The 23,439-nt window shown below is 35.2% G+C and overlaps 1 protein-coding gene across 1 annotated transcript in view; it reads right to left on the bottom strand.

Annotated features, from left to right (window-relative positions):
- The window catches only part of WDR17 (WD repeat domain 17), a 37,550-nt gene extending 17,610 nt beyond the window's left edge, over positions 1-19,940 (bottom strand). The window contains exons 1-11 of the mRNA XM_042870591.1: positions 19,875-19,940; positions 11,725-11,853; positions 10,552-10,735; positions 8,769-8,999; positions 7,841-8,092; positions 6,370-6,492; positions 5,837-6,024; positions 4,682-4,850; positions 2,760-2,851; positions 1,564-1,646; positions 622-708 (exon numbers count right to left, since the gene is read on the bottom strand). Of these exons, the coding sequence (XP_042726525.1) occupies positions 622-708; positions 1,564-1,646; positions 2,760-2,851; positions 4,682-4,850; positions 5,837-6,024; positions 6,370-6,492; positions 7,841-8,092; positions 8,769-8,999; positions 10,552-10,735; positions 11,725-11,853; positions 19,875-19,940 (1,604 nt within the window). The remainder of the gene's footprint in view (positions 1-621; positions 709-1,563; positions 1,647-2,759; positions 2,852-4,681; positions 4,851-5,836; positions 6,025-6,369; positions 6,493-7,840; positions 8,093-8,768; positions 9,000-10,551; positions 10,736-11,724; positions 11,854-19,874) is intronic.
- Between the last annotated feature and the right edge of the window lie 3,499 nt (positions 19,941-23,439).

The raw sequence follows: 23,439 nt of genomic DNA, 5'->3' as shown, positions 1-23,439 counted from the left end.
GACACATTGGGCTCCTTCTAATGACACTTCATAGAATGGGCACAATTCTCTAGATGCAAATTCGTTTATAGCTGTTTATGGATATTTATGTCTATCAAAGTAGCATAAAGTATTCTTAGAACTGGACAGTTGGCAAGAATTAGACATGTGTCAGAAATGCATCAGGAATTTGTTAAATATTAAGGTTTTTGTGAGAAGGATCTAACAGCATGATTCTATTATATAATGCAGTACCACAGAAGCTGCCAGAACTGAAAGGCATTTTGCACTGTAATGGTTTTCCTAGAAATAATTACTATCTGAGAGACAGGAACTTATTGGCTCAGGCATAATATGATGCCCTAGTGGATGTCTAGGGTGTTCAACAGTAGTTTAAGAGATCCTCATGCCTTGTCTAATTGCAGTACATACATTTCCAAAACAGGTTACATAATGCCTTGTCATACAGGTCTGCCATGAAATGGCATGATACTCAATTTGTTTTTCCTTCTTCTAGTTTAAAGATAGCTTTTTTAGGAATCTATTAAGGAGTCTTTGTAAAAAAAATTAGCTTTCTGGGCATTGCTGGTAATCCATTTCAATAGTAAATAATATTAATTATCAGGGTTATTTTCCACTCACTTGTTGTTTTGACTCCAGTCACAGCCAAACACTGCAGCTGGATGTTTGTACTTGTGAAGAACATTGCCATCAATGGTTCGAATAATACTGAAACCAATTACAATAGAATATTATGAGTATGCTATTCAAAAGTCAGCTTTGATTCTATGCAAATAAACACACAGCAACAAAAGCATACAGAAAGAAGCTTTTACTCCTACCCCTCAGCTACAGTTCCATATATTTCCCAGCAAAACGTTTAATTGGACTCCATCATCTATGAAACACTCCTCCAGAGGAGCTATAAAGTTTTCACACTGTGGTACCTCCATCCCTAAAGAATTCTTACAGCCCAGAATCTAAGTCATGATAATAAAACAGGTATGAACAGATTTTTTTAAGAAAATTGATTTATTTCTGTATAGAATATGAAGTTTCTCCTCTTCTTGTTAGACTAGGGTTGAAAGAAAAACATTAGAAAGAGCTGAAAGGAAGATTTTTAGAAGTACTGAAACACATTACACAAAAATTCTTCCCTTGCATTTGATAGTTTTTGCAAATAAACGATTACCCTTCTATAATAATAAAATTGGAAATACTTTTTTGTTCTATAATAGTGATTCTTAAAATTAAAAAAAAAAAACAACAAAAAAAATGAAGACAAAGAAATAGCTTTTGAGCAGTGTCTGCTCTACCTACAGATAAAAAACAAAGATACATTTTGCTAAATAAAATTTATGAAACAGGTTTTAGTTCCAAAATGTCAGACACCATTCCTTTTGGAAACACTTCCTTTATTATAATTTTTTATATCATAAAAAATATATCCTAGCAAATACAGGAGATTAGTATATCCCAAATTTTGTCCAGTGAGTAGGGTTTTAAAATTTATCACCGATGATGTTGTCAAAATCTACTGGCTTGAGATGTGCAATTTTTTTTTTTTCTTCCAGTAACACTCACCAAAATCCATCATCGCTGCAGGTTGCTATTCTTTTGGAATCTTTATGACTCCAGGCAATGCAGAAGATCCCATTCCTTCCATGCTTCAAAAAATGCAAAATACCTATCAATAAGAAATAACTCACCCTTTTCTCTTATCTACTGACTTGTGCTTTTTTTCCCTCTCCTATGGGCTCCAGCCGTTTTCTCCCACTAAAGCGTAATGTACAAAACCATATGATGTCCCAAGTGTGTAAAGTCATAGTGGGAGACACAGACAGTAGTAAAACTGTCCTAGTTTCCAGGACACGAAACAAAATTGGATTAAGAATAAGCAGCTCATGAATCTGAAGCTTGAATAAATGCTAGCTACTTTATCAAATACCAAAATTAGTGAGAATGAGTCAGTGTGAAAACTTAAGTGAGATGTCCATCAGAACCAGAGGTCAAAACAGTTGTTTAATAGTAGCAATGTGCCAATCTTCTGATGTGTTAGAACTCTTGAATGGTTGTTTACTTTATTTTATTAAAGATGTTCTTTTCTACATTTGTCTTCTTAAACAGCAGCCTTTTCCTCTGACACAGATGTAGCCACAGGTAACTATGTCTAACACAAAGACTAGAGCTACATATTGAGAATACAAAAAACAGTAAACTACAAAACATTGCATGCCGCTTGCATGCTCTTTCAGCTATTGCCCCAGGACACACACAAACCTGTACAGATTACTGGTAACGTAAGGCAAGATTCTAAATAAGCCACATGTTTTAGCATGTTTCAAAAGGCAGTTTTATTAGTCTAGACTTCAGCAACTGAAATTCTTTTCTAGGTTTAATGTTTCAAAATCTGGAACACCATCTCACTATTTTATGTTTTGATCCTCAGTTTTGAAGTCTATGTCCATATATATTTACACTTTTAAGAAAGAAGCCACATTGCTTTTGCTGTATATCACTATAGAACCACTTTTAAGATACTGCAGACTATCTGGTTCTTCACTATTCTCAGGTTGCAAACATTATCAGAGGAAGTAAAAAAAGACTTCATCAGTCTCACAAACAAACTAGCACTCACATCTTTCTTTCTATTGGTTTTTGTTATAGGCTATTGTTCACGTTTTTTTTTGTTTTTTTTTTTTTTTTTAATTGCTACATTTATTTGGTACTAGAGGGAACAGCTAGTTTACATTCAATAGACAAAAAGGAAATAATCTTACCTCACTGAATCGTGTTATTATTTTGCCTCTTGGGATGTCCCAGATGAAGCCACCATTTCTGGATGTTGCACCTGCTATGCAGTTCAGATCTCCTTCAGAGAAAGACATTTTTAAGTTATCACAATTAATGTGAAATCAACAGTGGCACAAAACCAGTAGTTTTTCCACACTTTAAGGCCAGTATTTGATATTAAGTAGTAAATACCTGTTTCACACTTTTTCCTACATTCCTGTGTTGAACAAAGAGTAAACTAAAAGTTGTATAGTTGAAAAAAGTATTCTCAATGCCTGCTGAAAGCTTTGCTGTTAAAGTAACAAGAAAATAACGTTTGATAAAAGCATAAAACCTTGATAAAAATCTTGATAAAAGACTCAAATTGAGAAACACATACAACTTCAATGCTTCAAGCTTGAAGTAGATCATTTGCTGTTGAAGTTCCCTGTGTACAAATACAAACCATGCAAAATGCTGCACTTCTTTTGTTCTCCTAAATCTTGCACCAGGCAGCACCTGATGTAACAAGTCTGTACTTGAGTCTGTACTTGTACTCTATGAAGTGGGAAATAACAACATAAGACTCCAATGTGAGAATCAGGAAATCAAGCTTCTCCTCACCACAGTGAACAACTATGCCTGATGTAGCAAAAAAAAAAAAAAAAAAAAAAAAAAAGGCAATTTGTACAAGGGGAGTCTAGATAAAAGGTGCATATACAGAATGGAAAGAAATTCTGGTGGGACAAAGAAAAAGTTCTTTTGAGACTAAAGTCAAGTAATGACAAATACTAGAGTATATTTTAATACTAGAATATATTTTATGAATGAAGCTTAAACAACTGTACAAAGGTTGGGAGGAACTTGCTAGGAGTAAGGGATGTGAAAGATGTTCTGTTGGAGATGGGTAACAATGAAGTGTAAGGAACTAAAGAGTACACAAGCTAAAGGACATGCTTTCAATTAGCCTAAATTTACTAATTTGCATTTTTAATCATTCAGAATTCAAATCTTGAAAGGCACCAATTCTACTCCTCCCCCTCACAAACAAGTTATTCTCTTTATGTGAGGTGCTAGTACAAACTGAAATTTTAAAAACAAAGCTTTTAAAACAAAGCAACTGAAAAAATGGAACATCCTTTTTCACACTGTCATAGTTTACACAGAGCAATTAAAATCATCCGTGATGAACAAGGTGCAAGAGATGCTCTGATATGAAGTGCCAATTCATTTCATTTATATAGGCTACATTCAGCTTCCCATAACAATATTTCTTGTTAAGAGTTTGAATTCATAGGAAAGTCTGTTGAATTTCTACTTGAGGAAAAAAAAAAAAAAAAAATCAATGAAATTTTATCTGCTATTTATCTGCTATTCAATCACATGAACCCTAGTTAACAAGTACTGACATCAGTACTTGTTATAAATGTTCTCTTTAATTCAGCTAAATATGTTGCAGAACAGTTCCAACATCAAAATTTCCCACCAACTTCAGTGTCATCTGAAAAACAGTATTTAACAAAAAAGCAGTCTTTAATATACAGCTCAGTGATTAGAATACCACTTAAGGACGAGCCAGAACTAAACACACATATTCAACTTCTTCAGCATAAAATACAATTGGAACACTTCTAAACAATTGCCTCCCAGGCAAAGGAAGCCTTTTCATCACCTCTGTGATGTAACGTTAGAAAAACTGGAGCGTTTCCTTCCTACAGACTTAATATGAAATGCAGAGATCATTCCTCACACGGGTAAATCTGAACAGGTGCTGAAGAACTGGATTCTACAAGGCTTAAATATGTTACTTTGGTTACATTTCAGAACTTTCAAGATACCCTTCTGTCTAAAATGAACATTTTTGTGACACAAATTGCTGCAAATCAATGCTGACTCAAGATCTTATATACCTTAAGCAAAATATTCTTACCTGGAGCCCACGAAATGGAATAAATAACTCCCTCATTACCAGGAGACGTGTAAACCGCTGTTAAAGTATTTATGTCCCAAACTTTTATTGTACCATCAAATGAAGCTGTAGCAAGAAGATCAGGGTTATCAGGTTTGAATTCACAATCAAAGATGGTCTCAGTATGTCCCTTTAAGGAAAAAAAAAAGTTGAATCCATTTTTATTACACAATGTTTTTTCCCCAGAAGTCCATCTCTAAGTAAACTCTAAAATCAGCTCTATTAAAAAGCAATTAGACCAATTATGAGTTCAAAAACCTCTGCACATTTTGACTATTCAGTTAAAAAAGGACTAAAATAGCTAAGACTATGACACTTTATCCTTTGAAGAACATTTTTAAAAACAGAGAAATGTTACCCTAAAACAATAGGATGATGCAATGCCAGGGATGCATTGTCCATTGGAATTGAATTGATAATAATAATAATTAAAAAATCTAAACCTAAACAAAAGCAAGAGAAAACTGTAAAACAGAAATTAATGTTACCTTTCAGGTAAAGAGTATCTGACTAAAATAGTCCAGTTCTGTAGATTATATTCTAAAATTTTTTTTTAGAATTCCAGTGATTTCCATGTTCTAAAACCGGACATTTCTATATTGCAGTTTATACTTCAACCCTTCAGAACTTTCCCATCTTAACTGATTAAAACACACTTGTGGAATTTAATTTGACAGGAACATGAGAAGCAAATAATAAACACAAGTTTTTCAAGCCTCATTTGATTTACAGAAAAAAAAATCAATTAAAAATGAAAACAACATAAGCCTCTATTCAAACACATACTGGAGTACACCTGCAAGCTATTTAAGGTTTTCAAAGAAAACTGAGTGGAGAAAAAAATCCTTTTGAATAACGGACCAATCAGGGAAAAAGAGGTTCACTTAATATGCGATGAACCCAATCACAAACTTCTCCCTCAAAACAAGCTGATATGAGGGCAGCTCCAAAGGCAATATTTCTTAGAAGTTCATGAAGTATCAATAATATTTCAATTAGAACAAGCAAACAAACTTCATCACCACCAACCAGAAAACTCTTAAATCTTCATTTCTGAATGACAACAGATTTAGGTAAGCCAAAACATCATTTCAAAACAGAAAAAAAGTGACCTACCAAATCTCTAAGGAAATTCCACTTTCTGGCTCCCAAGTCATAAAGGCCAACACCACCATCCATGAAACAACAGACAACATGGCCAGGAGGAAGAGAAAATGCTTGCTTTTGTGATGAAGTCGGAGGAGGAACAGCCTCACTTGTTGAGGATGTATGAGGATATTTAGTAGGAGATGGATACGAGAATACTTAACAAAAGAAAAATAGACAAGTGTTTCTATTTTTTATGTAATAATAGTTATATAGAGAAAATTTGTATTCCAGACACTTTATTTATACATATATGCACATGTGCGTACACACACACACACACGTATATAAAGGGGAGTACAAAGCCTGGTCTGCTAAAGGACAGCATAAAGGGCTTTATCCCTTACACGTCCATTCACTGGCATGAGAGGATGCTCTGTTTAACTAAGAACCACAGAACAACCACAAGATTTCAGAAAGTGACTTGACTATGCCAAGATTCACAAAAAATACTGTCTTAACTTGCTTGCATCATAATGAATAACAATCAAAAGTACACTTACACTTCTTCTTTGGAGGAGAACTTAGCACATGCAAACTATGGAAACCAGAATTCTTCAATTTTAAATTATCGATAGGTGCCGAACGTGAAACATTCCAAATACGTAACACACCAACGTGAGAATCTGAAGTTACAAATACAAAAACATGTTTTTATTTACTCTGTTTTACTGCATGTACATTATTTTCATATGCCCTGGGCAGAGGGACTTGGGGGTCCTGGTGGATGAGAAGCTAGACATAAGCCAGCAGTGTATGCTTGGAGCCTAGAAGGTCAACTGTGTTCTGGGCTGCATTAAGAGAGGAGCAGCCAGCAGTGAGAGGGAGGTGATTGTCTGCCTCTACTCAGCTCTTGCGAGGCCCCATCTGCTGTACTGTGTCTGTGGCCCCCAGCACAACAAGGACATGGAGCTCTTGGAACAGGTCCAGGTCTAAGATAATGAGAGGGCTGAAGCACCTCTCCTATGAAGAATGTTGAGGGAACTGGGCTTGCTTAACTTGGAGAAGAGATGGCTCCAGGGAGATCCTCATTGTGGCCTTCTAATACTTTAAAGGAACATATAAATAGGAAGGGAAACAACTGTTTACAAGGGTGGATAGTGATAGGACAAGGGGGAATGGTTTTAAACTAAGACAGGAAAGGTTTAGGTTAGATACTGGGAGGAAGTTTTTCACTCAGGGGGTGGTGACACACTGGAACAGGTTGCCCAGGAAGGTTGTGGATGCCCCATCCCTGGAGGCATTCGATGCCAGGCTGGATGTGGCTCTGGGCCTGGTCTAACACATAACAATAGGCACTTAACAAGGGCATTGAAATTAAATGATCACTGGTCCTTTTCAACCCAAGTCAGTCTGTGATTCTATTTAAGGACAAAGAGAAGCAAAGAAAACCAAAACCAATGAATTAGAACTTAGGATCCTAAAAAACCTTGTAGGCAAGTACAGACACCTCTACCATAATTTCACTATTAAAAACAGTAATTAGTCATATTAATTATTTAAAATACAGCAAACATACTCTACAGAATTCCTGTTATAAAGCGTTCTCAAAGTTTAACTATCCTTACTCACTGGTTCTTCTACCTTGACACTAATTTTTAAGGTATAAGAAAGAGGCAGGAAATAGTTTAAAAAATGATAAACTCCCCAAAAAACAGAGAAAGCAGAGGAGTAAGTGATGCACACTAGCACAACACTTCTTATTCCCAAGTAACTTCAGTATTATTGCTGAAGAATGCATAAAGAAAATATTTAGCAACAGTAGTTAGAAGTCACTTCCATGTAAATACGTACACTGTTCAGCGCAGTTTTCTATTCTTTTCCACACAGATACTTGAGGGGGCTTTTTTGTATAATGTATACTCTTCTGTTTGTAGAGATGTTAAGCAGCAGAGATCAAACCTTTGATATCAGTTTTGAAAACTAAATGCTACATTTATCACTTTTCCATAAATTGGGAAATAAAAGGCTTACCTCCAGTTATAAACATTCCAGGTGCACTAGGAACCCAGGCTAAACACCGAACAGATGCTGCTGCATTGGGAAAATTAAATTTTATGAGACAGAACGCAGATTCCGAATCAACCAGTTGAATGCCATTATGTAAATTAGCAACAAGAAGATAGTTATTGGACAAAGGGTCCCACTCCAGTGCTGTAACTGGATCTTCTTCATCTGCTCCTTTAAGAGGCTCTGGTCTTAAGACATGCTTCTGGTTTCGAAACCCTTTAAGAGCACAAGAATACAGATTATTTCAAAGTGATAACAAATATGTCCTTTGAATACTTTTCGAATTTCACTTTTGCCTCCCCCTGAAATTGTTTGTAGTCTGCTTTTCTGTTTGCTGCACTGAACTCAAGAAAGTTGACTTCGCAATATCTAACCTAAAGTAGTCCTGCAGATGACTATTTTTTTAATAAGCGAAAAACAGAAACATCTGTTACTATGATTAATCAATTTATATTGAAAGAATATACATTGTCCCAATAACTACCATGAGTAAAAGAGGTATTCAAGATCAGGCTTATAGGAAGCCTGACAAAAAGACAGAACTCTAAAACAACATAGAAGCAAAGTAAGAGACTATTGAAAAATTCAAACTGGTCTACGCAGAATAAAAAAATTACTGGGAAAGAGTTCAGCAGAATTTTGTGTCTGCTCTCATTCAGTAACTGGTCAAAAATCTCAGTGTTATCACAAAAGGCAGAAGAACAAAAAAAAAAATGTTGTATGCTTTTCATTTAAGTAATTTTTGTGATATACAAGAAGTGGATATAGTATAAGTTTTGAATGTGTGCAAGCATTCATAAAAATCTGAATGAAAAAAGAGCAGAATTACATGCATATAAAAACATACATACACAACAAAAACATATACATGTTTTACCATATCAGTTTTTACCTGGCTGAAAAATAGACAGACTTCCATCAGAATGTCCAAAGACTACTTTCCCTTTTCTTTTTGGATGCCACCTAAACAGACAGATATCTGACAAGAAACTATGTGCTCCTTCATGTGCCGTTACCACGCTGAAAGGTCCTGAGATAGTCCAGATGTATAAGGGACCTCTGTGGGACACAAATGCAACTGCATCATCTTCATTACAGCACCAGTTAAGTGACACAGGAATTCCTGAAACATACAGAATAAGGATTTGAAATACAGTGCATTACTGTCAGGCCCAGTATCAGCAATAATCTTGAACACCTGTACAATTATTGTTATACACAAATTATTAGACTGAAATTTAAAAAACTGTAGGAACACCTTATGGTGTGAAAATAACCTACATATATCCAGAAAGTAGAAATATTTCTCAAATTATCTTAATGCTACTTTGATGGGCTGTAATTTATGATAGCTGTACTTGATTTCATTAGTGCCAAGAACAATCACACACATGAGGAAGGAGAATAGGCTTGATCCTATAAAGCATTCCTTTCTTACATTCACAATTCTATTCTCTACTATTTCTTTTTTTTGTAAGCTGTTTGCAAAAGTGAATAGCAACATAGTAAATGCTAGCTTACAATTTCTATTTTTGCAAAACACAATGAAATTTAAAGATAAAAGACATTATTGTGACTAAACTGGAAATTAAAGCAGTTTCTTAATATTTACCTTTGGACATCTGGCAGTTTCAATTCAGTCACATAACACCTACCAATAGGGTCAGCGGGTTAAAGATTTCAAACTTAGCAACTCCAACACTAATTATCCTTGTAATTTAATGAGTGTCTGAAGGGGTAAACAACAAGACAAACTCTCCTCAAGCTGAAAATTCATAACTCTTCCAATCTGGACATATTTAAATGATACTTTTGCTGTCTTTGTTACTACCACATTATCAGGAGGTTTAAACAGATTATCCTAAAAATAAAATGATTTTTAGAAAATTTAAAATTAGAAAAAATGTTACTTAGTTGAAGTAGGATCAGTTTTTACATTGCTGCATAACTGGAGCCAATATTCTGTTTTGATTAGATCACATCATTGTGTGCTTCCCTATTTATTCCTTCTGCAGCGTTTGCAAGACATAGAAGATACTCAAAGGTATCCTAAATACTCTCTTCAATAGAGAGTAGCAAGTCCAAAAGTATCCTGGAAGAACTTGAGATACTGACTGTTCACAGGCAGCATCTATTTTCCAAGAACGTAAATGCAAGAGTCAAACACGGCCAACAAACTGTTTGGTAACGAAAATATAACCAGTTGGTTTTGACTGAATGATTCAGAACTAGAACTGAGCAAGAAAAGTTGACAGGTCTAGACATTTAACACTCTAGATGTCTACTACACTCTCCTAATCAGTAGTTTTAAGTGCTGAGATATTATGCACTTGGACAAGCATTAGAATATTTCAATAAAAACAGTCTTTCAAATTCATGTATATTTTCTATTTGGATCTGTTGACTGCTACATTATTTGCTTTCATTTTCGTAAGGTTACCATGAAAATACATGATCTAAGGTTTAAATCTTAACTATTAATCCTTTTTATAAGGATAAAAGTGTTTGTTTCTGCTCAACTAGAAATCAATGGCAAATCAACAAATTCCTGAATTGGTCAAGTACTTTATTCTTTCTTTTTGAACTGTTTTGAACTTTTTGTTCTTTTTTTTTTTTTCATTTTATTTTTTGTTGACAATAGCTGTATGGAACAAGCATCTCCACATCTGAAATACCTTTTGTATCATCCAGTTTGGCCACGACTTTCTGTTCAGTCACATTCCAAATAATTACTAAACTATCTGCGCTGGCACTCGCAAACATGTCAGGATTGTGTGGACACCAAGATATGGCTGTGATTGTCCTCTTATGCTCAGACATAATTGCTCGGAGCTTGAATTCATTGTATTGGTGATCCAGCTAAACGAAAAGTCAAAATCCATTTTAGAAATAAATATTTTGAAAATTCACCTTAAATATTATTGAGCAGGAGAACAGTTCAGGCTTATAGATGGAACTATGATGGATTTAACTATTGACTACTTGATATCTCAATTAAATTACGTATTTAACTTACACTGAAAAGTTATCAAATATTCAATCAGCTCGAACAGTATTAACGTAAGTTACTATTTTCACTTACAATTATATTCCTTTAATAATTGCACTCAATTTTCACATAACGATTCTAAAGTACATTCTTTATAGGTAATCTACAAATGACAGAATAGAAAAATGAGTATGAAATTTTTCCTAAACTCTACACAAGTTTTTATTCTAATTCCACCATCAGTTTAACTTGCACAGTTAAAATAAGCTTATCCTGCAGTATTTCTCAGTCTGAACATTCCACATGACAGTATTTACATTTTTTATTTGTTGGTGTACAGCAACTGGGAATTCTAAAAGACCACGCTGCTCTGCAGTTCAGAAACAGTGGAAGTAATAGCTTGTACCAAACAAAAGAAAGGCGGGCCAAGGAATTCACAACTCCACAGACCCATGTCCAAAATTCCCAACAACAGAATAAAGCTACCTTAAAAGATTACTTTTACATTTCAAATGAAATCATGTAATTTCTTCATTTCCCTCTCAAAACCTGTTCTATTAGTGCATTTCATTCATCTCAGGCATTTGCTGTATTGAGTTTGGTTTTTTTTACGCAAATAATTCTGGACACATACAACTTCAAACACAACATTTAAATAAATTTTTTGCACCTATTCTAACTAGCAGAAAAAATAATTTGGAAAAGGCATCTTGAATAGGAGGTTGAGTACTACACAGGTACCTTCTCAGCAGCAATCATGCTTCCAAACAAAAATATACTGAATGGGCTCAAAGTGATATAGACAGCAATGTTAAAAACAAACAAACAAACAACTGGTCTGTTAAGTAAGAAGTCTTACCTGATATACATAAATAGCAAGTGTAGCACAGTAGGCAAATCTATCCCCACTAGCAGCACAAACATCCTTGTTCCATGGCTGACATCCAGCAGCTAGAAGACCCACTTGTCTAACATGTGACATTTTTGCCTTTAAGACAGAAAATCATTAAAATACAACATGAAAACATGTTACAGAACAGATCAACACCTTTCTGTTTCCATAAATAATTTATTCATTTTGTTCACAGGCTCTCTCAGCATTACAAAAGGGGGGGATTTCGATGCCCCTCTTAAGAATCTCTTAGAGCTGTGGGATATGGGGAAGTGGGAAACAGGGAATGAAAATATGAATCGTTCTCGAGTTGCACAAGCTGAAGCTGTTCTTCACTTTCCTCTGTAGTCAGATTTTAACACTTTCTAAATCAAAGCATAACATCATCTCCGCTGTTCTTTTTTCATTACCCACAGAGGCATCTGGACAAAATAAACCATGTGCAATACTTGTGTGTTATGTCAAACAACAAACGAAGGATCTGGGGATGTTGGCAGCCAGCCGAACACAAGCAAGCAGTGTATCCATGTGGCTAAGGTGGCCAATGGCACCCTGGCTTGTTTCAGAAACAGCACTGCCAGCAGGAGCAGGGAAGTAATCATTCTCCTGTACGCAGCACTGGTGAAGCTGCACCTCGAACTGAACACCTACTGTGTTTGGGTGCCTCATTGCAAGAAAGACATCGAAACCTGTACCAGAATGACCAGAGAAGGGCAGTGGAGCCATGAGGTGTTTGGAGCACAAGTCTTACAGGGAGCGGCTGGGGGAGCTGGGACTGTTTACTCTGGAGAAAGGAGGCCCAGGGAATACCTTATTACAGTCTACAACTGCCTGAAAGGAGGTTGTGCTGGGCCTCTTCTCCCACAAAACTACAGATCAGACAAGAGGTTAATTGCCATAAATTGTTCTTCCAGGGAAGGTTCAGGTTGGATACAAAGAAAATGCTCAGAAAGCACAGTAATACATTGAAACAGACTGCTCAGCTCAAGGAGGTGTTCAAAAAATGTGTAGACGTGGCACTGAGGGACATGGTTTAGTGGGCATGGGGTTGGACTGGATGATCCTAGGGGTCTTTTCCAACCTATGCGATTCTATACCACTAGCTTAGTACAAGTATGAATTACTTAACATCACCATGCTTTCAAGAGAAGCTAAGTTTCCTTAACTACTGTGAGTTGAGGAAAATAAAAAGCAAAGTTCACTACAGCACTACTGTATTACTGTTTAGCAATCTATGACTCCAGTGCCTGAAACAAGATTTTCCTCTAGATCACCTCTGCTAACTAGCATTACACGTCTGCACAAAGTCAGTCACTCTAACTACACATTTCCTCTACTGTGTATGAGGAAAATAATCATTTGCACAGAATTTAAAAGCTGTAGCAGAAAAGGTCCTTGGAAAACAAATGCCAGAGGAAAATATATGCATATATATGAAAAACAATATTACAAAAGGAATCTCAAACTACTTTCTCTGCTCAGATGGAGAGGATAGCCGACTTCAACATAACAACAGAAGTGCTCTGCTGAGCCAGATCAATTACACAACTAGTTCAATATTTGATAAATGATTATATATCAAAAGGCTGCCTAGATATAGCAAGAGCCTGGTCATTTTTCTATAATCTATTTACATACCAAGAACGCAAACATCTGCAAAGGTATTGCTTGCTAAAATTTACTCCTCCCTGCAAATTAACAAACATACTTTATTCTCAATTTTATGTTATAATGAACTTCATTCTCACTTGTAAGAGCGACAGATTGTTAAAGTGCAGCACTACCCTTAAAACACTTTTTCATCAGTGCAAACATTCAACATATTAAGTACTTCTAAGACAAAATATAACAAGTTGTATGATACAAACACTTTCAACAAAAACAAGCAACATATTAGGATGGGTTTCCTATTGATAGTCACTTCACATTAAGACTCAGTTATTTGGATTAAAAAATAGGGCTTGCAGATTTTTTTTTTATTATTTCTCTTGTAGAAAACAAAGCCTGGTCAGTCATTTAGAAGCTTATTTATGGGTAGTTGGGCTATAGTTATCAACAGAAAAACTACAAGGTACTCCAGGCACATATCCTAATAGCAGAATAGGCACTAGTCTCACACTTCTGAGGAAGTTACTAGTTATCTAAAGTTAGTTCACCTTCAGATTTTTATTTATACATATGATTCAGAAATGCAACTGTGTCACTGTGGATGAACTATTTTCTGGCATAATTTCTACACAATTACCTTTACGGACCAAAGCAAATTTGAAAAAGTCATTATGAAACAAAAATTCCAAAGTTCTCTTTTACTAGATACGAAAGCAACAAAATAATTTAGGCACAAATTTTGTTATGTATTAAGCACAACCACTTGCTTACAAGAATAAAATTTAAAAATTCCAAATAGGAAGATCAAGACATATCACTAAGGAGACATTCACTTGAAGCATAAATACTTACTTAACATATCAACAGAATTTTAGAACTCTCCTTGTACATACACCAATGAAATGAATTAATACTAAGACTATGCCCTTGTGGCAGAGGAGGCTAGAAGATCTAGACTGCATCACAAGTGCTACCAGCAGCTCTAAGGAAGCGATCCTTCCTCTCCATCCAGCATTGGTGAGGCCACACACCTTGACAACTGCATTCTGTTCTGGGCTCCCCATTTCAAGAGAGACCTGGACATAAGGCTATTAAGATGACTAAGTGACTGGAGCATCTCACGTATGAGTGATCCTGTACTTTTCTTCTTAAGGTCTGACACCCAAATAAAAGCATCCTTTAAATAAGATTACCACGTGAATGACAAGCGTTGTGTTGTGATATTCTATCATTTCACAGTTTATGCCTAAGAAGCACTATAAACTTCAATTTCTGGTACAGTTTTTTTCCTAGTGTAAAAACACCAACCCACAGAAAAACAAACTACATTACTTAAGTAAGATATCTTAAGCTGCATTGTAGAAAGCACTCTAAACTTCTTGTAAGCAATTCCATAATCCTTCACAATTATACTTCTTTTCAAAGCATACGTATCTTGTTAATTCTATTGTTTTTGTACTTGGGAGAAGAAATTGCAATTGTGACATTGACTGCTATGTCTCTCACAAGCATCATGTACCAAAGATGATTTACTACAGATAGTTTTTCAAACATTACAGATTTCTGCTGAACATGCTTGTAATATGAGGGGAAGAAAGAAAAGCAGTATTCACTTTAGCAATCTGGTGAAAACTACTGAATGCAACATAAATTAGTATTACGTATTACTTCACATGATACAAATTTTTACACTGTTGAAAAATGCATCCTTTGTTATAAAATATATATTTTGTATCAAAATAAAAGATATCCGAGTAGTTATATTGGACCCTGAAGTGTACACACTGAAAAAACTGCGCATGTAAAAACATATACTGCCCACAGAAATCTAATAAAGGATGCCCACAGTTTCCAAGGAGATGAGGGAAAGAGGGAGGACAACAACATAAACCAAATTGGTATGAGCAGCAACAACGTTTCAAGTTGCTAAATATAGGGGGGAAAACACTAAACTGCAATTCTGGTCATCATAGAATTAATATTATTTAAAAATAACATTTGGATGGACTAGATACATAGACATGGCTATATAAGGTAATTTCTACCTTAGCCTAAGAACCATATTTTGCAAACCACTTAAGAGTTTCCACGATCATTCCAAGATTTTGCTGCTGTCAAAATGCACAATCGTGTTCTGATTGTAGAATAAAATGACTTCACTTGACAGTGAAGGAACTAAACCTTGACTGGTAACAATGCAGTTACTAAGGAATGCAGGAAAAAAGACCGAGCATTGTGTTGCACAACACTCACACATTGGCAGTGTTAGTAGCCTAGCAACTGCAGGTCTTTAACAGGCACGAAATCCATTTCAGCATTACCCCTCTTTTTCTGCTTCAGCTACTCAATTTACTTCATTGTTGTTTTTTTCTGACTGTACAACAATATTTATTTAATAATAGCTGTTTAGATCAAACATTTAGCACCCTTTAATTATTATATGTGCTTGCATGTTTTTTTTCCCATAAATGCATAACCATCAAGCACCAACCGCTATCACATACTAATACCATTAGCAAACGTATATTCACAATATGGCATGCACACAGAAGTGAGTATACAACATTTTATTAATCAGTATGCTTCTGTATATATCAAAAGCCTGTTTTCTGAACCCTTATTTATACTAAGGTCTTAGTGTCCCCTGCTTCTATTCTTACTGTCTTCCAGTTAAGTTTGTACATTTTCTCATGAGAAAAGCTTGCTGTCACAGCTGTAGGTTTGATATACAGATATTGTCTTTCATCCATACTATTGCTCCAAGGTCAATATAGTAATTAAAGACCTACTTTAAGATGACTTACTTCAAGGAGACCAAGTTTCCTTAAGAACACGCCAGATTTGGGGAAAAACTATTGGAGATGAAATGTGAACTCCAAGCCTTAGAGTTTTACTTCTACTCCCCTATCTAATCAGACCAGTTTGAAACATCAGAGAACAGACAAAATTCTTCTGGTTAAAAACATGGAGATTTTCAAAACAAGTAGTCTCCATGCCTGCAGAAACCAAACTACCTCCTCTCTGTGTTTGCCTTAATACTAAGCAGCACTCTTCCAAAGTGGCTACAAAACACCAAGCACATTATAGTCACGTTAAGAAATGAAGTTACAGCTAGTAATCTGCCCAGTCCCATCAAATAAAGCATAACTGGAAATATTCTATTACACATGCAACTTAAAAGTAAACAGACAAATTAGACTAAACAGAGCAATAAAATCTCCCCAAAACTTAAATAAATTATCCTTTCTGAAGCATTTAAGAAGCTGGTACATTTACTAAATTTTATACTGTGTTCATAAAGTAGGGAAATACTTGTGAATGCTTACCTGCATGAATCAGTATTTTGCACAATTTTATATCCCTAAGATTAAAATGTAATTGGTGTTTGTAAATTTATACATTTGGAGAACTTCAAAAGTAAAAGAAAGCACTGAAGAAATCTTACACTATGAAAATGACAAATTGATGAATATTATCAAAGATCACTTGCCATGGATTTAGGCAGATTCATAAAAAAAGAAGTTAGAAACAAAGAATAGATGGCCATGCTATTGGTCAGAGCTAAGTGCTTAAAACTAGAACTGATATTGATGACACTTGAGCTGTTACCTTCAAATAAAAATCCTTGCTGCTTTGCAGGGAGTACCACAAATCCTGAAGAACTTAATTCTTGATACAATCAAACTGCAGTTGCTAACGTAGGTCTTTAAACAGTCTTACTGAGGATGTATGTGCACTACTTCAAAGCGAATGCTTCTCAGCAAAAGATGAGCTAAAACTGCCTACATAAAATCCCAACAGTGACAAAGCAGGATAATTATCTGTTGTTTCTTAATCTCACACCAGTATACAGATATTAAAAGAACCTCATCTCCCTCCTATAAATTGGAGTGAGACATACTGTTAAAAGAAGTTAGCACTTCACACTTCTCAGCAGGATTTAACCTAGCTAGTTGACTACTCCTTAAAATGCCAGGTTGATTGCTAGCTTACCACTGACCACACAGACAGCTTGCGTGCTTCTCTAAAAATAAAAAAATAATAAAAAAAAAAGCTGATATTTCTTTCTACTTCTTTACACAATTCATAGAACACGCATTGCACCTGGGGTACCAGAAGAATACCCAGAGGTAGAGTTCCACTTTCAGTGTACGGCAGTTGAAAAAGGCTTCGAATTTCAGCACCGCTCTTGAAGAACAGCAGAAGCCCTGACCAGACGCATCAGCTGCAAACACTGACTGCAAGTTCTCTAACTTTGCACTCATTTTAGACTTGTTAATCATTCGATTATCTGGACACTGACTTCGAAAAGAACACTTACAGAAAAAAAATATTTTAAAAGAAAAGCGTTCTCCTAGTTTTCACAGTTATTTTAAACCTCCACAATACACCCAGAGCTGAAATACTAGCAGAACTGATTTAACTACAGCACATCTGAACTTCACATGGGAAGAAGTCCTAGAAACGCTCTGCATTAGGCTGATGTTTGGTTAAGTCTGGATTTAAATCAGACTGAAAGTGCATTCTGCCCCATAACAATGGATTTTATGGTACAAGCAGTGACTTTAGGATACAGGGCAAAGGAATCAGAAGCCCCACTTAAATACAGAAACAACCAACCAAGCCTCCTCACAAAGCTCATTTTCACTTCCTGGAAAACATTAAGATAGAAAGCAGGGAGAAAAGGAAAAAAAATATTACCATCCTTAATGGTGCCAGCTCAGCAAATACAGAGATTGTTCCATTCACTTGTTCCCCTAATCCCTCACTTACAGGCTATTACATAATAATACGTGTAATTTTTGTTAAAATTATCCTCCTGCAAGCTGGTATTTTTGCCCATCTCTGATGACACGATTCTAAGGATATGCAGTAATACAAAAGAATCTTTGAAACAATTTTAATCAAGTGCTTTTCTTTATAAGTATATAAATGATATTCAAGGTAATCTACACGCTACTTTCAAGGCAAGGCATTCAGAAATTAGATAGGAGTTGTTATATTTTTAATTCAGACACCTTGATTATTTATGAAAACATCTTTGAGGATAACATTTTCATAAATAATATTTGAAATTATAATTGCAATCTTCCACAATACAGAAAAACTTCTTAGGAACACAATAATAAGAATATTAAAGCAGAAACAAACTCTTACTTGAAACTGAAAACAAAAACATTAAGATGTTGAAAACATAACAGTAATAATTAACATTACAAAAATCTAAGCTGGAGGGAAGTCTTGCAAAGAAGCATTCTTGACTTCCTTAATACACTACTAGTACAACTTCACTAAAATATATCTTTGAAAGTGTGATTTCAACAAGGCAATCTAAATAGAAATACTACAGTTTGAAACAGACTAAATCTGGTACTTCTAACAATACATCATCAAGAACCTTGAAGTACATACAATCAACTTGAGACGTCATACATAACTGGTAGCAAAACTAAAGGTATTGACCGTCCACCTAGTACCAGAACTTGAACCTTCAGATACATTATATAATATGTGGTTTTATGTACTTCTCATTACCTCAGCATAAAACATCTAACATTCTCCATAAGAATCTCATCTTGCAATCCAAAGATCCCCAAAATCACTAGACGGCTTTTGTGCTGGCTAAGTGCCAAGGTGTTACCTCTAGTACATCTCAGTGAGTCTCTGATGAGCAACTATTAAAAGATTATTCCACTTCTGAGACAGTCTAAGGCAGAAGTCACATGTAATGTTAGAATAGTGCAAGTATTAGGATCCACCTTTTTTTAATATTCATGAGCATATAAATGATATTAGCAGGCAATACATGAGGTTTTAAAAGCTGCAGCCGTTTGTGTTTCTAGTAGCATCACCTACATTCTGATTCAATAGCTGAGAATAAACCATTAAAATGAGAAATAGAAATTACACATAATTATGTAAAACAACTTGATATAGTTGAAGAAAGCTGATATTCATTTCTCACCCTAAATCTATGAAAGATGTAGATCAATCTTGCCCAAGGCATGCAGTTATGAAAAAATTCCAGGCTACCCAGCAGATGTTGCTATAGTAACCACACCTTCTCTTCAGAAAAATGTCAGGAAAAAAAAAACACAACACCAATATCCAAAGTAAAACTTGGAGATGACCGTAGGTGAATTTCTTATCTCCCAAATTTTTTGCTGTTTTATTCAATTAACACCTCTAATTAGTTTTTCCATGCACAGTATTGTATCACAAGGAATTAATTTAAGTTTGAATACTCGATTTCTATCTTATTAAATATTAAAGAATTCTATCAATTAAATTATGCAAAATAAAATGCAAACAGTTCTTAACTTCTAATATCATTCATCCATCTAGAAACATTAATTTTCAAATAAAAAAAGTTTAGATGTTATATATTATATAGAACCCAATTCAAACTTGCACCACCATAGAAACATTGATACTAGTTACATAATAAACAGAAGCTTAAAGAGAAACAAAACCAAAAGAACAAAAATATTAATTTAAGCAATTCTTACTCGTTGCTGTCCTGCATACCAATCATCTTCATCAAACCAGTGGGAAATGTAAGTCATCCAAGCCATGATTGAATGTGGAAGTTAAAAATACAGAATCTGAACACCTGCAAATACAACGAGTCCCATGCTAAAATTGACTGAAAACTACAAGCTAACAAAAGATCAGATCAGAACTCTGTCACATGATTCCCTAATAAAGCTTTAAACTCAAATATATTGTCTGAAATACTTTTAGCAGCAATATAAATGTTATCCATATATTGGATTCTGAACTGAAAAAGAAATCAGCACTATCAGTAGACTGTATCCTCCAGTATGTTAAACTAAAGCAGGTTAGTGCTTCAAGCTTGATTTTAGGGTGCTTCCAAGCTCTGAAAATGAGGTACTGTTTGAATCATTCTTATTAGTCTCCCATAACAATTTGTCTTTTTCCCCTAAATATACTGTCTGTAAGAAGAGTGGTTCAGTGCACAAGAGCTAGCATTAAAATATAAATTAAGTCACGTGGTGTGACGTGCTTTGGTTACACAGAGAGAGTGCTTTCAGCTGGCAGAGGGAGGAGCAGCCACAATGACTGTAAATGCTGAACATCTTTTGCTTAACAACATTAAAACAAAAAACAAACACTGCATCTTCACTGCAGCGTACAGAGCCTGAAGGGCTCAGCTACAGTCACCAGCAGTGGCCGGGAAATTTAGGAAGCCCAATTTTCACTAATTCATCAGAACGCATCTGCTGCTTTCCTCTCCCTCAGGGTAGCTTCATATTTCTGACTATTCCTTCTACAGTAAATTTCATGACAGACTTTACAATAAAGAAAAAGAAGTTGTGTTATTCACATCATAATGAGAGATCCTTGAGAACCACACAATCCCAATTTATTAATCCAGCACCCAGACCACCTGCATCTTTCTAGTCTGAATTGTTTCTCCAAAGCTATCAATAGAATAATTACAAGAGCCTGAACTGTTCTATCAAGAAAAAAAGAAAATAAGTCTGAAATGCCAAATATTAACTCCCAGTTTGTGGTCAACATTACCTATTGGCTCAAAAAAGCTGAATTCCCTCCTAACACCAGTATGCAACTCAGTGTCAGTACCAGTTCTACTGAAGCATGCAGTTTTCATGAAGACAATCAGGTAAGCATGTTAAGTCCTCAGATACACAGCAGGGAAGAGAAACAGCAACGTCTCTACTTTCCAACCTCTTACTGGGGAACCATCATACTCAAGGGCAAAGCACCAAACCACAGAAAAATTAAAATCAAGACACCCCAATGCATTTATGGAAAATAGCACTCCCAGATTAATAAAAGGTTGCCTGGAGTTATATAGCCCTCCAGTTCAACAGGTACGTACATAAGAACAAAAAGAAGCTTCCCACCATACTGCTGAAATTATCCCAGACTTCAAAGACTTCACGTCAATCATAAACAACGCAAAGTGTGCAATTCTATGCAATATCAAACTACATCAGGTTTACATAAGGTCTACATAAGATACATCAATTCAAACAACTGAAATGTTCAACAACATCCTTGTTTAATGAATCATATGCACTTCTTTGTCATTTAGTCACAGACCATTATTACTGTTTTTCACAACCTAAAACCCACAGCTTTGAGTATATTAATACCAGCATATTTAGGAAAGCTGGTTCCAGACTGCTCTGCCTCTTGATAAGGGCACATTATTCAAGATTTCATATGGTATATAGCTTTATTAGTTCAGCAGTAACTGAGGTATGTTGGTGTTCAAAGCATACATCAGTTATTTATGTTTCATAAATAGCATAGCATGCAGTCAACCAAAAATCCACTTGGCACATTGTAACGCCACAGCGCAATGGAAAGCACAGTAGAGAAGCAAAACCCCAGGCTGCAGCAAGCAAGGATATATGCAAACTTGGCAGCCATGCACACAGAAATAAAGGAAAGAACCTGCTTACCCTTGGAAGGTACACAGGGATCTCCAACAAGATCCCCTTGCCTCCCCTGCCAACCCTTAAATGAAGTCTGGGAAGGGGTGGATTCTGGCTCCATCCCTTCTGGTCACTCAGACACATTGCACACAGCTGAGCCCTCCCGATTGGCCCTGCCTTCCCACCAGGCGCTCAATCACTGCTTCAAGCCATGACTTAGCTACCATGATATCAAAGTACTAATAAAGCATATTGAATTTTTGTTCAAGCATTGGATGTTAATAAGGCATTTGAGTAGATCAGACCAAAAGAGATATCTTTAAGGCATATATAAAATGTTTTGTTTGCATTACTGGAGATGAATTACTGGCCCCTGCATTTAACTGACTAGACATAAACACAATAAGTAAAACCAGCTAAGAGATAAATGAAGTGATAATAAATGGTAATCCTAGCATAAAACCACCATAAAGTGTCACTGAAGTTCAGAGCTACAAAATTCAAGACATACAAAACTAATGTTTTTCTTGCAGTGATATCAATGTTGATCTTACGTCTGTTCGCTTAACTGCAGGTAACTTTTCACTATGAGACTAAGTTTTTTACAAAGACATATCCTCAAAAGAATCTGAAAGGACAAACCAAAGAGTATTGTAGCTTCAATCTCTAAACACTAAAACATATCCCTAAATGTAACATTCATATATACTTTATCTAAAACACACAGGACAGAATATTACATCTGAAAATCAAGGTCTAAATGACATTGAAATTAACAAGCTGACACTGTTCTACCGTATTACCTGACAATTGTTGAAGCCAGCAATTCATTTCAGTTCTGACAAAATATCTTCAAACAGACACGCAGTTACAACTTCTGTACCTTGATTTATTATTTCTCTGATCAGATTTTCTATTTTCAATACACTACGTCAAATCAACTACGTATTACTATTTTTCTCCAAAGGCATTTTTAAAACAGAAACAAGCAGTTATTAGATCTTACTCAGAAATTTTTAGCTACTTGATATTTAAGAAACAATACGGCCAAGTTTGATGTACTCTTGCCCTAAATCACCATTAAGCAGATTTTGAAAAGAATAATTTTCAAATAACTGGACTTCAGAAATAGCTATTTTCTAAGTTCACTTGGAACTTTCTCCACAGAATTATTCTGTCAATCCACGTCATAAATATTATTTCATAATATATTCCATAATATTACTATAAACTATTGAATATGATAATATTTTGAAGATTAACTACAAGTTTGCATTAGTTTTTTTTCCCCCCATGTGGTATTTTGAAACCATAATATTGATAGGAATTAATGATAAAAAGACAAAAAAAAGCTAAAAACAACGCTATTTAAAAATCCTTAGTTACTATAGAAAGCCACTGTTTTTCTTTCATAATATGTATGATATTATGTAAATTCATTATATCAGTATCTATAGTAAAAAAACATCTGGTTTTACTTACTAATCTGTGCTTTAACAACTTTTATAGTGAGAACATGAAGTATGCAGTGATTACTAATATTCTAAAATAAATCCAAAAATAGGATGCCCACAGTAAGGTTGTGCAATAAGCCATAATCAACCTAGGTCTCATGGAGCCTATTATATGAGGTCAGCCAGGAATT

This window comes from Lagopus leucura, unplaced genomic scaffold (genome assembly GCF_019238085.1).
Source record: "Lagopus leucura isolate 7727_CA_CO unplaced genomic scaffold, USGS_WTPT01 Super-Scaffold_100004, whole genome shotgun sequence".
In the NCBI taxonomy this organism is placed as follows: Eukaryota; Metazoa; Chordata; class Aves; order Galliformes; family Phasianidae; genus Lagopus; species Lagopus leucura.
This window is presented reverse-complemented; position numbering and strand designations above follow the sequence as displayed.